A 16845-nucleotide genomic window follows, 5' to 3' on the forward strand; every position below is an offset into this window, starting at 1 on the left:
TGGCAAAGGGGTTAGAGAAGAGTTGAGCTGGGGACAGATGAATAGACATCTGTTAAGAAATAGAACCCTCTAAAAGGAAGTGTTTTGGTTCATTTGTAAAGAAACAAAGCTATGGAAAAGGAAAGCATTATTGTAATGTTGTAAGCATAGATGATAAAAAACTAAATTACAGAATACATAGACATGACTATTCCTGTCTTGTACTATATGGAAAATATTAGTAATAGAGATGATACACAAAATGTCTTTGATGTCAATAGGAAATTATTTCTGTCGGATATCTGCACCCGTACATCAATATGCCATTCCTCATTGAAATCTCAATTATGCATTGAAGAGATGGATTCTTTTATCACTGCAGCTGTTTTCTGTTTTTTTTCCTTCAAGGAAAGGGCCTTTCCTTTGAGGAACTGGGTTTCAGCATTGCATCTCATTGACAATGAGTGCAGGGAAAATATTCCTTGAATGTGGAATAAAGATGTAATCATTTCTACCACTTGTATCTGAGAACGGCCTCTTAGTTTATAATTACAAGAGAACTCTGCATAGATAAGATGTCATTTTTATGAATACAAGGATCTAACATATCTTAAATGCATATTAAACTTTTAAGACATTTATTTTGGAATATATTTTGGAATGTATATGAAGAGTCTTAAAAATTTATGGAAAGCTATGAATGAATTTCAAAAGGAATTGTATCAATAGAAATCTACATTAATTCAATTTTCCATGTACCTATGAATTCTTTACTGTTATATTGCATGGCTTCTTAAAATATTTTTATTTGCTTTTTAATAGCAGTCACAGAAAACTTAAAACTTACTAAATAGTTATAATACACTATCTATTTTGAAAATGCATGTATAGACTACGATGATTTTTACCTGTCTAGATGTTAACTTAAGTAAACATGCGCTCAAACTTTATCTTTCAAATAAATAAATCTTTGAAAAAACAAGAAAGCAGGGAATGAGAAGTTAAATAGAATATGATCACACTTTTCTCTTGCAGCTAAAAAGAAAGAAAAATTATATTAAATTCATTTAATACCTACCAGAATGTACATTGAATATAAGATTCTTTTAAATAAAGGGAAAACATTTGGGAAATGTTTGGCACACAATGGGATTATATTTAACAACAACCTGACCTCTATACTAACAAGTTGAGAAGTGGTAAATTTTACATTATATGTGTTTTAGCAAGTATTCACTCTAATAATTCCTGATAATGCTGATTTCACTGTTCATTTTGCTAGTACCTTCTGTGCTGTGGCTTTCCTATGATGGAACAATGACTTTGTTTGCAGGACATGGAAGACTTTGTGCAGAGCTCTGGAGAAGAGGGAGTTGTGGTCTTTTCTCTAGGTTCAATGTTTGGTAATGGGACAGAAGAGAGGGCCAATGTGATTGCATCAGCCCTTGCTCAGCTTCCGCAAAAGGTCAGAAAGAGTGTTCTAATTGTGCACAGTATTGAATGATCTTGTTAAACTCTGATTACAGAAACTTCTTGTGTTATAAGTAAACTGGTAGAATAGTTGTAATTATCAGATACCAGTTTAAAAACACATATATACTTGGAAGACACTAGGATAGTGCTGAGTGTTTTGTTGTTGTTTTCAGTTTGCAAAGTGACCAGGTGAAGGAGGAAGGAAAAGTGAAGGGGAAAGTATCTCCCTGGAGAGAACCAGAAGGAGGGGTGCGTCTTGAAAGGAGAGAGGGAGAGACACCCAGTGCTGAGTGATTTGATTTCATAAAACCTTGATACTAATGTTGGTATTAGACATATACTAGTATATTCAGTACAAAGCTTTAGCAGTATACAAAGATATGCAGTAAGGAACAAAGAAATCATCAAATTTTACCATGTTCTTTGTTTATTTTCCTTCCAGTAGTATTGAATTATTGTACACACTAAAAATGTTGTCACAAAGGATTTAAATATGAATTGTGGTCTTTGTATTTTGAGATCAAGGAACACTGAGTGCTACTCCTTAGCTAAGTGGATTTAGACAAATTCGGGTCTGTATCAGAGGACTAGATCCTGTCAATATCTGAACCAGAAAGATGTAGGAGAAAGAGCAGAGGTCGGTCCTGATCCAGAGATAGTCACTGTGCATTATTTAATATGGATGTATAAAGACTGCTTATAGCCCCTCAGATTAACAGCTTTACCACATTGAGGAAGAAGAAAGGAATGTAACAAATCAAGCAGAAGAATGGCCTGGGAAGAGGTTAACATGTCTCAACTCCATATAATATAGCAGGGACAAATTTTTCTAAGGCACATTATGTAGCTTTTATTGTTGGGTATATATGAACTAATTTTTATTGGATGTAGGCTCTAGAAATGCTATTATGTATGCATGCATTTATTACTTTTTTGAGATGTCAAAACACAGAGCAAATAAAACTGAAACACTTTTGCTTTGTGCTCCAGTTTGTGAGATTTGTTCAGAGATTCAAGCCAGCACCTTCCTTGTGTAGTGGTATGGAGTGTATTTGGTACATCAGCGCATACCAATAAGGATTGTCAAAGCATTATAGTGCATTGCAGAAGAGCTAAAAATTAATTAAAGAAAAAGTATCAATACTATTTGGATTTCCTTCCACTGCCAAATTAATATGAACCAGCTCTTTTTTCCTGCTATTCATTTCAAATAATAATTATAATATAATAGGAACAATAGTCAAGTGGCTAAACTGCTTGCCTTACACATGCCGGAATCCCATGTGGTCACGGGTTCTAATCCCTGCTGCTCTGTTTCCCATCAGCTCTGTGCTTGTGGCCTGGGAAAGCAGTTGAGGAAAGCTCAAAACTTTGGCACCCTGCACCTGCATGGGTGACCTGGAAGAGCTTCCGGGCTCCTGGTTTGGATCAGCTCAGCTCCAGCTCCAGCCACTTGGGGAGTGAATCAGTGAATGGAAGATCTTCCTCGCTAACTCTCTTCCTCTGTATATCTGACTTTCCAATAAAAATAAATAAATCTTTTAATAAAAATCCTTCTTATGGAAGGGATTCGCCTAGGTCATCTTTCAAAGTATTCTAGTATTCTAGTTTGTAGATCATTTGAAATTCAACTTACAAAATAAGGTATTTTTTTTACCTAATAGGTTCTCTGGAGGTTTGATGGGAAGGATCCAAAATCCCTAGGACCCAATACTCGAATCTTTAAGTGGATCCCTCAGAATGATCTTCTTGGTAAGAGTTTGGAGAAGAAAGGGTGAAATAAAGAGTAACAGTTAACCAAGTTAAGAAAAGCTCAGCAAGAAACTCAATGAGCATATATAAATCTATCTTGTAGTCCTGGAAGAAATTAAATAAATGTTAACAGTTGGCATTATACTATACACAGTCACATTCTCTGTTAGTGGAATCAAAGTATCTTTAAATTCGCTTACCTCTCACAGAGAGCTTTCAACAACATTCGGCACCTCCTGTGTCTTAATTCAGTTATTATTTGAATCTTTTTTCCTAATGGAGGTATTTTCAAATGCCTGTAAAATAGTATAGTTTATTATTACAAATGGGGCTTTATTTTCCATTGTATTTTTTTACCTGACCATTTTTTGACATTTTATTATTATTATTATTATCATTTTATGATACAATTCCATATTCCTTTATCCCCTCCCCAGTTCCCTCCTTTCCACCAAGTTCCTCTATATCATTAGTAATAGATATTACTATTGCCATTGCCGGCATGGACAATGGCAGAGAGTCCAGAATCCTATTGTCAAGATATAGTAAACAGTTTCATTTTAAGTCCATCTTTGTCTGGAAGCAGAAATGCATACTACACTGCATCCTCACATCTGGATATGTTAGTCTCCATTTCACAGCTACTGTACATCCCCTTATATGAAAAGTCATAATACAAAATCAACAATAAAAAGAAAAATAGAAATTTACAATGCCATGAAGTTAAGTGACATGTTGCTAGATATGACAGTCTCCATTACACAGCTACTATACATCCCTTTAAATGAGGAGCCACAAAACAAAAAACAACATCAGGTAGAAAAAAAAAATTAACAACAGCAAGAAGTTAAATAACATGCTATTAAATGACTAACGTGTAGCTGAAGAAATGAAAATCAAGAACCTTCTTGAAGAGAATGATGCCACTGCATGATCTACAAATCATTGAGTAATGTAATCAGAAGAAAGTGTTTTGAAGAGAAGAAACCAACAGAAAACAACAAAACCCATGCGATATAGTTTCCACTGATCTTTGTTGGTGAAATGTGTCTCCTCCAGACAATAAACAGATGGGTTTTGTTTTTTTAATCTAGTCTTCTAATCTATGACGTTTGATTGAGCTTAAGCTATTTACATTCAGAGTTTAATATGTGTGGGTGGTACTTTAGTCCTGTCATTTTAGGAGTAGGTTGTTCATTGGTTTAGTCTTTTGTTGTCATTTTATCTGGATGTTCTTCCCGTGTGCCTTTGGTTTAGGTAGGTGCTGTTCCTCTTCTCTGTCACGAGAACATCCTGAAGTATCATTAGTAGGGCAGGTTTGAAAGAGGCAAATTCTTTTTATTTTTCATTGTATTAAATCCATAATTTTTATGGTAAAATGATAACTCCCTTTTAAAAAAGTGTGGTCTCGTTTTCAGTGTTTCCAGTGTTATCACATGGCCACTCCATGCTTTGTCGGTCATCCAAGTGTTAGACTTAGTAAATGCAATACATCGTTAAGAAAAACATTCTCAAGAGTACTCAGTTTTTTGGTTTTTTTTTTTTAGTAAATGAAGATTTTTTTGGCACAGAGAATTGTTTTTTTGTATGTACACATTTATTCTTGTTCTCATTGCACAAGGGATTCAAACTGTCCATTTGTCCTTTAGGCACCTTCGCAGCCCACTTAGATGTCTCTTCCTTTTGATCTGCAGGCAGTTTTAATGCATTTTATCTCTCATATTATTTTTTGGACAGAACTCTTCTTTTAATTTCTCATATTGTACCATTCTTATCTTATTTCTCAGACTCTCACTTAATAATTTAATTGAAAATTCATCTATTCTAGGTCATCCCAAAACCAGAGCTTTTGTAACTCACGGTGGAGCCAATGGCGTCTATGAGGCAATCTACCATGGTGTCCCTATGGTGGGTCTTCCTTTGTTTGGGGAGCAACCTGATAACATTGCCCACATGACAGCCAAGGGAGCAGCTGTGAGACTGAACTGGAAAACCATGTCAAGTGCAGATTTGCTCAATGCCTTGAGGACAGTCATTCATGACCCTTCGTGAGTATTATCTTCTTTAAAACAACATAGTATTTATATACATAGTTTTCACATGAAGGTAAAGGGAGCATCACTCAAGTTTGAACATGACCATAAGGTTGTGTACAACTTTTCTCAATGCTGGAAGGAAATAACCAAAAAATATTGTTTCACTATATTTTTATTAAGTCTAATGGAAGCATTTGTCAATCGAGTTGAAGATGAAAGTATTAGAATACAACATTAAGCAAATACACAAATGAAGCATGGAACAGTAAATGCTTTAGCAGAAACAGCCAAGTTTCAACACAGTTGTGACTTACTTCCAGCATGAGAACTTACAAAATGTTATTTTCAGAATAAATTTTAGCAGGCATGTTTAAGGTATATAACATGATGTTATGGTATGCATGTAGATAGTAAAAATTTCCTATAATGAAGCAAGTTAACATCATCATCTCACATTGATTTATTTTTTGATCTCTTCTAAAATGGCTTATTAACTACAAAGCATATTAATGGCATATTAACTACTCCCATTACCTTTATTACTTTGTCAATTTTCTGTGCTAATACTGATAAATGGAAAACTAGCACTTTCAAATTTATCAAATCAAAGCTACTGAAAGAGGAGGAAGGTACTTGTTAAAAATACAGGTATACAAGGACTATCAGTATGGGCACCAAGGACTACATCCCAACTGCCAAGGAGACCATGGGGAATTGGAGTGCCTTCGGAGGCCGAGAACTCTGAGGTCACCCACCCCCTTTTGGATCTACAACACGGGATGGAGGAAGCCCAATTGCTTCCTTGCAGGATCCAAGGTCATCGGAACAACAGCCAGGAGTGCTGAGTGGTCCACAGAAACAGAGGAACAGTAAACTTCCTTAGGGACTAGGGAGAGGAGCTTTCTCTGGTCCTTACTTAGTTCCAACTTTGGATCCCCACCCTCTCTTGCAATGACCATCAGGGTTGCTCCGGAGCACCCTCCCCCCACCAAAAAAGAAGCAACCAAAAGAAAAAAAATCAGAATAGATAGGGGCAGAACAACAAGAAAAGCTTAGAAACAGACAGGAAAGGGTCAGCATGGATTCACACATAGCTTACTAGATAGGACACAAAGATTAATTACTCCTCACTAGGGTATTGAAGATTTCTCTGCACACCCCTCCTAAAACTTTTCTGCACCTCAACGGTTGACATATGCCTTGTTAGAGTTATAAGCCAGTTTAGACTATCCTAAAATCTGCCAAGTTCAACAAAAATTATGCTTCAACACCATAAATTGCTAAATACTAAAATAAAAGTAGACACGAGACCACTGAATAGTACCTTTTAGCCATTTTAAGGTATATAGCAGCCGGTTCAGTATATAAACTAAAATTTAAATGTCAATGAAGTAGTCACCGGATGTGGTTAAGAACCTGCATTTTTTTTTAGCATATTGGTTACTCAACACTATGTCAATTAATTCCATAATGTTGTAAATTGTTGTTGATGTTGTGTTGGGGCTTTTAATTGACCTGGATGATATTCTGCCAGTTCTAGTTTCAGACCAGAGATGGTCTCCGCAAGAAACCATTGAATTTATGTGGACAATAAGATGCTGAACTCTATGTTTAGTATATGTTTGCAAAGAAAGAATCTTGACTGAATTTGAACTGTAATGCAGCAACAAGTTGGAGGAATCCACCATGGGGGGAAGGTACAGGGAGGGGTTGGGGGATTCCCAGAGCCTATAAAACTGTGTCACATAATGCAACATAATTAAGAAAAAAATGCAGGTATATATTAGCTTACATGTTCACTTATTTTTGCTTATTTAGAAGGTAAAAATAGTTGACTTAAAATAGTCAAATTTGACTATCACTATTTAAAAAATAATAATTTTGAATTGAGAAATAACTGATGTCCCAAAAATTTCCATTTATATTTTGTTGTTACTAGCTTAGTTATGTATGTACATGTTCACACATATTCTATTATATTATGCATTAATTATATATGCATGTAACACATGTGTGTAATATATATTATATATGTATATGTGTATGTATGTGTCTTTGTGTGCATCTATGTCTACATATTTTTTAGCCATTATTTTTCTCCTTTTTCCCAGTGGATTCAAATGGATATAAAACATTGTGTTGGACCAATATTAAAGTTGACCAACTTTAAAATATATACAGCTTTAAATTCATTACATCTTTTGTCGATCCTAATAAGCACCTTTAGAAACACTATTGCTTTTTATTTTTGAAAGAGAACATATTATTCATTTTGGTTTCATGCAAAAATAAGCCTATCTTGTATGCATATCCAAATTAATAAATTATCATATGGAATACTGAGAAATGAAGAAAATATATTAATTTCCAAACACAGTGAATGTGTACAATAATGACGCACATTGTACCAAATTCTGCACGCAGTATATGTAGCTTGTTCACTGCAGTCTTTCTCTATTATATTACATACATGTTCTTAATTGATGCACTTCTCTGGAGATTCCCAGTGTGCTTTTTGAATAGAAGAAAGAGTAATTACTTCCATTTCTATTCTTTCCATGTCATGTTACAGCACTTTGTGGTTTAGATTTGATTAGTAAAATTCCTACATGAACCCTTCATCCTTAACTATTTGCCTCTTCATCATTTCAGTGTTACACACGAATGAAATTGCAAAGTCTGAAACTAAAATGTTGAGTATCCTGCATTCTGTGATCATAATACTAAAAAAAATCATTTGCTAATGACCTATTATAGGATAAGAATAATTGAAAGTATTCTAAGAATCAATACATTATTGCTCACTCACACTCTTAAACAGGAAAGGTACTATTCCTACACATGCTATTTAGGGATGAAAAGCTAGGAATAGAGAAATTTACAAAAAAGGTGAAGGTAGTTTCAGTGGCAGAATTCAAATAAGGTAATTTAATGGCTTATAATTTCAATCATTAATCTAATGTTGTAAGATGAGCATTTAAATTTTACCAATTTTGCCAAGACGTGTGCATAGAATTTGTCACAAACTTGCCTTTTATATCTAATTTTTTATATTATTTTGAACTTTGTGTATCAGTTTTATTCAGAATTCCTGCTGTACTATTTAAGTTCAAATAAGCAAAAGGATATGTGTATTTGTGTTTTCCAACACTCGGGGATAAATGACAATCCAAATTTCCATAGTGAAATATTAGAAATGATTTTTCTCTATATATACTAAAATTGTATGGATCCAAGTGATTCTAGTCTAACAGGTAAAATCTAGAATAATCACAGAAGAAAATAATCCATTTTTCTTCCATGATTAGGTGATATTCATTTTATCACCTACATGAATAATTTACATATATCACTTATTTCATGTATAACTTGACAACTATTTTGTTTTTCTTCAGCTATAAAGAGAATATAATGACATTATCAAGAATTCACCATGATCAGCCTTTGAAGCCCCTGGATCGAGCCGTCTTCTGGATTGAGCATGCCATGCGCCACAAGGGAGCCAAACACCTTCGGGTTGCAGCCCATGACCTCACCTGGTACCAGTACCACTCTCTGGATGTGATTGGGTTCCTGTTGGCCTGTGTGACAATCATTTCTTTCCTCATCATAAAAACTTGTCTATTTATTTGCCAAAAGTTTGCAGATACAGGAAGGAAGAAAAAGCGAGATTAGATATACTTCATTCCCAAGATTAGCAAAAAATGCAAGATATCCTGGAATATCAGGTTAGTGGATGAATACAGCAAGAAAGTTTTGTGTGCATATTCAGATACAGTCCTCTATTTGACTAAGATGCAACCAGTGAAATTTATGTATTTTATCAAATAGACTGAGATACTGGTTAAAGTTGGCAAGGCAATTTTTTTCAGACCACTTTATTCATTGCAGTCTAGTAAAATATATTTTAAAAAGTGATACTTTCCACATGAAACTCTAAATATTCGTAGATTGAAGTTCTCCATTTATTGAATTATCGTATATAACTGGATAGCATGGCATAAAATAAAAGACAAAACCACTTTTCTTTAATTAAGAATGACAAACTGAGTCCAGGAAATTTATTCTTCTCACTATAATGTTAGATTTCCCCTCCCCTCCTTTAATAGCTACCATTTTTAGTTTAACCTTTCAGAGCAGATGATTTCTAACTCCTGTAAAACTTGAGGTTCCTAAAAATAAAGAAATGGGTTAGGGAAAAGAAAATTATTCAAAAGAACAAATACAAATGGCTACTAGACATATAAAAAATTGCTCAGGATTCCCTGCTCTCAGGGAAATACACATGAAAACCACTTAAGGCTCCATCTAACTCCAGTGAGTTTGTCCTATGCTCAGAACACTGTAACAATTGCTGACTTGGATGTGCGGAGTAAGGTACATTCCTTTACTGTTTGTGGGAGTGTTGCGGGAGTGCTACCACTATGGAAGTTGGTATGGAGAATGCTAAAAGAACTGAAAATTGACCTGTTGTATGAACTAGCTCCCCAGCTTTTGGGATTACAGCCAAGGAAGTGAAATCTGCATATAAGAGAGGAATTTATAATCCTATATTTAAAGCAGTGCAATCTACAGTAGCAAAGACATGGAAATAACCCTGATACAGATCCAAAGAGGAGTGGATAAAGAAACTTAGGCACATCTATTCCATGAAACACTACTCAACCATTAAAAAGAATGAAATAAAACCATTTTCAATAAAATAGTCCCAACTAGAGACCATTACGCTCAGTGAAATAATTCAATTCTAAAAGGACAAATACATGTTCTCTCTGATATAAGGTGACCTTCATACAAAATACATCAATAGCCCTTTCAATACTGTTTGTTCTACATCTTAGGTGGTTTGATATGTTTATTTTTATTTTCATTCATTAAAAATATTTTTTCGCATTAATTTCTTTAGTGACACATACAATAGCATCATTTGCTTCAACAGGGTTTTTATTTTTTTATATTTTCAGCAGCACATTAGTTATTCAGTAGCATGTTATTTAGCTTCATGTTGTTGTAAGTTTTCTATTTTTCTTTCTGTCTCTAATTTTGTTTTTTTGAATCAAGTTTTTTTTATTTGAAAAGTCAGATATGCAGAAAGGAAGTTTTTTCCACAATGGCTGGAGCTGAGCCAATCTGAAGCCAGGAGCCCAGAGCCTCTTCTGCATCTCTCATGCAGGCGCAGGGTCTCAAGGCTTTAGGTCATCATTTCCCAGGCCATAGCAGGGAGCTGGATGGGAAGCGGGGCCACCGGGATTACAACAGGTACCTATATGGGATACTGGGATACTGGCGCATGCAAGGCAAGGACTTTAGCTGCTAGGCCACTGTGCCAGGCTCTCTTCCTCTTGCTAATTTTGTTTTATGGCTTTTCAGTTATGGGGATATAAAGTAACTGTATAATAGAAACTATCATATCCAGATGTAAAGATATAATTCAGTATGCATCTCTATTTCCAAATACAAGATAGACTCTCAAATAACTGCTAAATATATGTTCAAAATAAGATGGTAGACTCTGCCACTGTTCATACCTACAATATCAGGATATACTTAAATAGCAGAATGATGGAACTATCATTATTTATGAATCTCTATTGTAACAATGTAAATAGAGTCAGTGGAGTGGCTGTGAGAGTGTATGGAAATCCCAGAGCCTATGGAAATGTATCATAAAATAATAAAACAAATATATTTTAATAAAGAGCATTATCAATGAAGTACATTATGTAATTTTCTGAAAGATTTTGCAATGATTCAATAAATTATATTGTATATTTATAAAACAAATATGCTTATATACTTCACATAAATTATGAGCATCATTTATGTATTATTTATGTATTAGGTATATGCAAAGGCAATGTGGATAGAATTTATGTCTTTAATATTACTTGCAAATATTTATAATCATAATCATAATGTAGTCCACAGTATAGCTAAATGTGCATCTTATCCCTAAAATTAAAAAAATACAGAATTTCACCCAATTATTTTAGTTTAAGAATTGACCATAATCATAGATATGGCTTCAGCTAAGTGTTCACAATTTAGCAACCTAGTCCTTGAATGGATTTTTAGGGTGGACCGGAGTTTTTTCCTTTTTTCAATTTTATTTTTTGCTTATTTGAAAGACAGATAACAAAAACCTTTCCATCTACTGGTTCATTCTCCAAATGCTCACAACAGCTAGGACTAGCCAAGCAGAAACTGGGAATCAGGAATTCCTTGTGGGTCACCCACAGGGACAGCAGGGACCAAGTACTTGAGTCAGCATTCCCTACTGTCCAGGTACAGTCACACTAAATTCAGCTGTCTGGGATCCAAAAACAACAAATGAGGGGCCATGGTTCTCAGGGTCATTTTGACAGACATTTTTAATGCAGACATGAAAAAACACCAAAGACTCTATGCACAGCAGAGACGGTGATGTGCCCAGCCTTGTGCTGCAGCCAGCTGCCTGCTGTGTTCTGCCGTTTTACTGTGTAATAACAGGAAGAAACCGCTGCATGCCCACTGATCATGGCTTCACCTGAGAAGGCATCCCAGTCACCTACTGACTTTCACTTGACCTCAGAAGCTGCCGGGTTCTGAACATCTACCAGGCTTAGAGCAGGCAAGCTGCATTTCTTCCCTCCCCTGCAACAGCCCTGCAATGAGCCATACTCACAGCATAAAGTCATGCAACACACATATGCCCCAATCCTACCAGAATCAGAGTGATAGTCAGGGACATGTTGGACAAAACAGTGAGCCCCTGCATCCTGCAACTGTGAGTTTCCGGGCATTTTCCCAGAGCTGTGCCTATACACTCTATGTGACCCATGCAGATTCACCATAGTATCTGGGGACAAACACTGGAAGCAGTTGATTAAACAGAAAACTATGCTCCCCATCTAGGATAGCTGGGTTACAAATCCAGTGTATCCTGAAACACCAGGACTGTAATAATTAACTCTAAATGTTTCAGTGCTACTGGAATCTACTCAGTGTCCGTGGGGAAGAACATTCCTTTCACCTTTTCAGACTCATATCTGCCTCAGAAAAATTTCCCATGGAGTCACCCTTTAGGTTTACAGCATCATTCGGTTCACTGTTCCTAGTCCCAGGAATAGGAATGTTTGTGTTGTAAGCACCCGTTGTCTTCCAGAAAGATCTAAGAAAAGTTCCGTCTACATCACATAGTTATACAGCCACAATAGTTCTACAGCATGCCCTGAGATCAAGCTTCCAGTGTACAAGAGAACAATTATCTTTGTCTCCCACAGCACCAAGAGCAAGGCCTTGGCTGTTACATTCAGATCTGACACTGAGTTCTGTGTAGACCAAAGACATAGATTCTAGGAAATCAATCCTTATTCCAAAGCCACATTTGTTGTCAATAACTGCAATGCCATTTTGCACTAAAGTAGCAGAATGCTAAACTTGTAGCTGTTTCCTAAAGGACTAAACTACTGTAATAATATGTGCAAAAATGGTTGTAGAGGAAATGGGGAGGGAGGAAGCAAATAAAGGGAGGAATCCCTATGCATATGCAACTCTGTCATGGAAAACAATAACAATAAAAATAATTTACAAAACATATTGTTTAAAACAAATCACTCTGAATTTCATTTGGGCTCATCTCGGAACAAAACTAAAGCAACAAACCAAGAGTTACCCTATATTCCATTTAAGCCATAAACTCTTTTCCAACAATACTCCATAAAGGAGAAGTGAATTGTGCTGAATGTGACGATACCAACATAGGGAGACTGGATACATGAAGAAGCAAGGCAGTATGTCGCCTCCAAAAGAACACAGTTATCACCACAGCTAAAGGAAATTTATGAAATGAGAGAAACATAGCAGTCAAATAATTGTTGAAACTCCATGAGATGTCAGAGCTAGGGAGACAGGTTAAAGATAAGAGAAATTAAGTAAGCAATATGAATGAACATAGCACTAATAGAACTCATTTTAAAAAGTCAAATAAAAATGGGACATTTTCTGGGTCATATAGTATATCATAAATCACATCTCAGCATATGTAAGCAGATTAAAATCTTATAATGTGTGTTCTCACTGCTGTAAATGAATAAAACTAGAAATGAATAAGAAGAAAAACTAAGCATTAATAAACACATGGAAGTTAAACAACACGCTCCTCAATGTTCAATGGGTCACTGAAGAAATTAAATAGAAAATCAAAATTTTCTTGAAGTACATGAAAATGAAAATACAGCCTACCAAAACAGATAGGATACAGCAAAAGCAGCATTAGGTAGGAAGCTACAGCAATGTGTGCTTACATTTTAAAAAAGTCTCAAGTTAAACATACAATGATGCATCTAAAAGAGAGAAATAGCAAACTTAACCCCTGCTCAGCAGAAGGTGAGAAATAAAAAACATCAGAGCAGAAATAATATTGAATGTAAAAAATATTAGAAAATAAGACAAAATTGCTTTTGAGAAAATGAGCAAAGTAAGAAAATCCCTAGACAGTCTAACAGATAGGATAGAGCAAAACCTCAAATAAAAAAACATTTAAGATGAAAAAGGAGACATTGTATCTGGCCCTATTGAAACAAAACAGCTCATAAAGAGCTACTATTACAGAGCTATAGGCTAACAAACTGCAAGATTTTGAAGAAATGAATAAATTCTTGCATACGTGTAACCTGCCAATGTTTACAAACAATGAAATTAAGTCTGTAAACAAAGTCTTTTATAAAGGAAAAACCCAGGACCTGATGGCTTTCAAAATGGAAGTAACTCTAATAATTTTCAAAATATTTCAAAATATTGACCAGGATGGAACTAGGACAATCCCACTGCTGGGTATGTAACCAAGGGACACAGAAACATTACTTCGAAGTGATACCTGCACCAACATGCTAATACACAGTGATTCACAATAGTCAAACTTTAGAATCCACCAAAGTGTCAATCACCAGATGAATGGATCGAGAAAAGGTGGTATATATACACAATGGAAATTGTTTCGCTGCAAAAAAGAAGAAAGTATCAGCATTTGGACACAATTGGAGGGCAATAGGTAACATGAAATAAGCCAGACATAATTATAAATATCACATTTTATCCATTATTTGTGATAGGTAAGCTTTATGAAAATGAAATTGAAATAAAATAGCAAATTACTTATCATTATTGTAAGTGAGAGAAGAGGTGAAGGGGAGAGAATGGAGACAGGGAGAGAAAGAAAATCAACCAATTCCATAAATAACTACTAAGATCCATCTGAATGCTTTCTTTAAATTGCAAAAACAGATTTTCTGACAATTTTCACTTATTTTTACATGGAGAGGCATAATTTGGAAGAATAAAGACTAATTTCACATATATTCTTATTTCAATGAAATAGTGGATAAAGATCTAAAGATCTTGAGTCAACAAAATTATCAAGTATAGGTTTTCACTCTGCAAAAACACATTGTATCTCTCAACTCCAAAGAAACTGTTTAGGATATACAAAAAAAAATCTTTAATTTTGTACTAAGTCTATTCTTCTGCACCCGAGAAAGCAATTTGCTCAGTGTTGCCTGCCTACCTGGTATAGGGCATGTGTGTGACAACTTTATCTGCTTGTCTTAATTTGTAAAGATATTTTAAATGTATGTCCTGACATTCCTCTACCATGAGGAATTTATGGTAGTGTCATAAAGATTCTGCACTCCTTCCCTTGTAGAGTGTGACCTCCTGCCCACTATCAGACCCCGTAATAAAAGTCTTTCAATAAATACTGTGAGATTAAGAAAGCATTTCCTTCCCTATGATTTCACATCTGTACAGCCCAACATGAGAGCCAAAGGCAAGTTGAGGACTCCACATTATTAACCATGTGACTTACCTAGTACTTCACTGCACAACTGATCCCACTGCTTCTCATTAAATACTTGGAACCAAAAGTCAAAATAAAGCATGGACAGCATATTTTTAACCCTCTCCATGAATGTCAATTTCCCACTTAAATCGGACAGAATCAAAGGCACATAGGAAGGAGGTGATATAAGTCCTCCACTATACTTTTCCATAGTGTAGGCAGGAGAGAAGCGGAGACTGTACACAAATGGTATTTACAGCAGCTCAGCCAGCAGCTCACCACATGGACCAATGGCATCTGAAAGAACGATGTCAAACTTTGCTTCTTGTAGCTTCGCCATCAGCTGCTTGTTCAAAACTGCTTCTTTACAGAGAAATTCATAAACGCCAGAATAAACTCCAAAGATGTCTTGTAGTGCCAGGAGATATTTCCAATATGAGTCCTTGTCTGTCTCTGTCCAATTAGTGACCCATTGTGTGAAAAAATTTTCTAGGTCATTCTTAGTGAAAGATACAGGAAAAGTTTCAAATTTAATGACTGTGTGTTTGCTAGGATCGAGGAAAATGGAAGCTGAGTTTCTCAGAACAATCACCTCATGACCTCTCCGGACAAGTTCATCCAAAATTACATTTAAATTCATCCAGTGACTATACTCCATAGGCCACACCAGCACCTTTCCACAGCTCCCAGATCTGAAGCAACAGCTCAGCTGTAGCAGCAGCAGAACCGAAATACGTTTTCCAGACATCCTCCAGCTGTGCTTTTCTGTCTCTACTTGTGCTTGTATCTAAGAAATGTAAGAAGAAGCTGAAATATAACTTGCATTGGTAAAAGCAAATACATCACATGAACAAGCAGATTTATGCACAGGTGTGGAAGGTAGTAAAAGCAAAGGTAAGTGATTCTGAGTTGGGCAAGTAAATGTCTATCTTATCACTAAGTACTTTCCCCCACGTCAAAGTCAATAGTCTGAGGCTGTAGGTTAATTGTGATAAGAGCTGCAGCAAATATGTGATGTCATGACCCCAAATTAGGGACAAAATAATTACATAGAAATGTCTACGTTTCTTGTGCACTGTGGTTGAATGGACTGCATCTAAAATGTTTTAAAAGAGTAATTCATATACCTAAATAAGAAAGCCACTAAATAAAATTATTAGTCATATATGTGATTCATATGAATGTCTAATAACCAAAACTCTTTTTGTTTTTCATATTTTATTACTCCAAAAAGAAGCCTGCGGGCAAGCATAGTGTATAAACATTAAAATGCTGTGTGACATGCCCACATCCCATAGCCTACTGCCCATTTCAAGTTCCAGCTTCAGTTTTATTCCATCTTTTATGTAATGTGCATCTTTTTTAAAGGTTTATTTTTGTTGGAAAGTCAGATATGTAGAGAGGGGTACAGAGAAGATTTCCCATTCACTGATTCATTCCCCAAGTGGCTGCAGCGGTTGGAACTGAGCCCATCCAAAGCAAGGAGCCCAGAGCCTTCTCTGAGTCTCCCTTGTGTGTCCCATGGCTTTGGACTGTCCTTCACTGCTTTCCCAGGCCACACAAAGGGAGCCAGATGGAAAGTGGGACCACCAAGACACGAACCAGCACCCATATGGGATCCAGGCTCATGCAGGGTGAAAACTTACCTACCAGGCTATTGCTCTGGTCCAGGTAATGTGCATCTTTTGAAAAGCCATGTGGTATTTCAAATGGTTAAGTTCCTCCAAGTCTTGTGGGAAACCCAAACTGACTAATCATGCCCTGACTTTGGGGTTGAAACAAATGTGG

The 16845-nt window shown here is 35.7% G+C and overlaps 1 protein-coding gene and 1 pseudogene across 2 annotated transcripts in view; one reads left to right on the forward strand and one right to left on the reverse strand.

Annotated features, from left to right (window-relative positions):
* Positions 1-16845, forward strand: part of LOC101527092 (UDP-glucuronosyltransferase 2B14-like) — a 100376-nt gene that overhangs the window by 7583 nt on the left and 75948 nt on the right. Inside the window, exons 3-6 of one of the 2 annotated variants that reach the window (XM_004596209.3) lie at positions 1313-1444; positions 3117-3204; positions 5033-5252; positions 8636-9252. In XM_004596209.3, the coding sequence (XP_004596266.2) occupies positions 1313-1444; positions 3117-3204; positions 5033-5252; positions 8636-8915 (720 nt within the window). In that variant the 3' untranslated portion in view covers positions 8916-9252. Of the gene's footprint in view, positions 1-1312; positions 1445-3116; positions 3205-5032; positions 5253-8635; positions 9253-16845 lie in introns of those variants that run through there. The other variant, XM_058667253.1, reaches the window with a different exon arrangement.
* Positions 14135-15805, reverse strand: LOC101520535 (UDP-glucuronosyltransferase 2B14-like; annotated as a pseudogene).

Source organism: Ochotona princeps, chromosome 7 (genome assembly GCF_030435755.1).
Source record: "Ochotona princeps isolate mOchPri1 chromosome 7, mOchPri1.hap1, whole genome shotgun sequence".
Taxonomy (NCBI): domain Eukaryota; kingdom Metazoa; phylum Chordata; class Mammalia; order Lagomorpha; family Ochotonidae; genus Ochotona; species Ochotona princeps.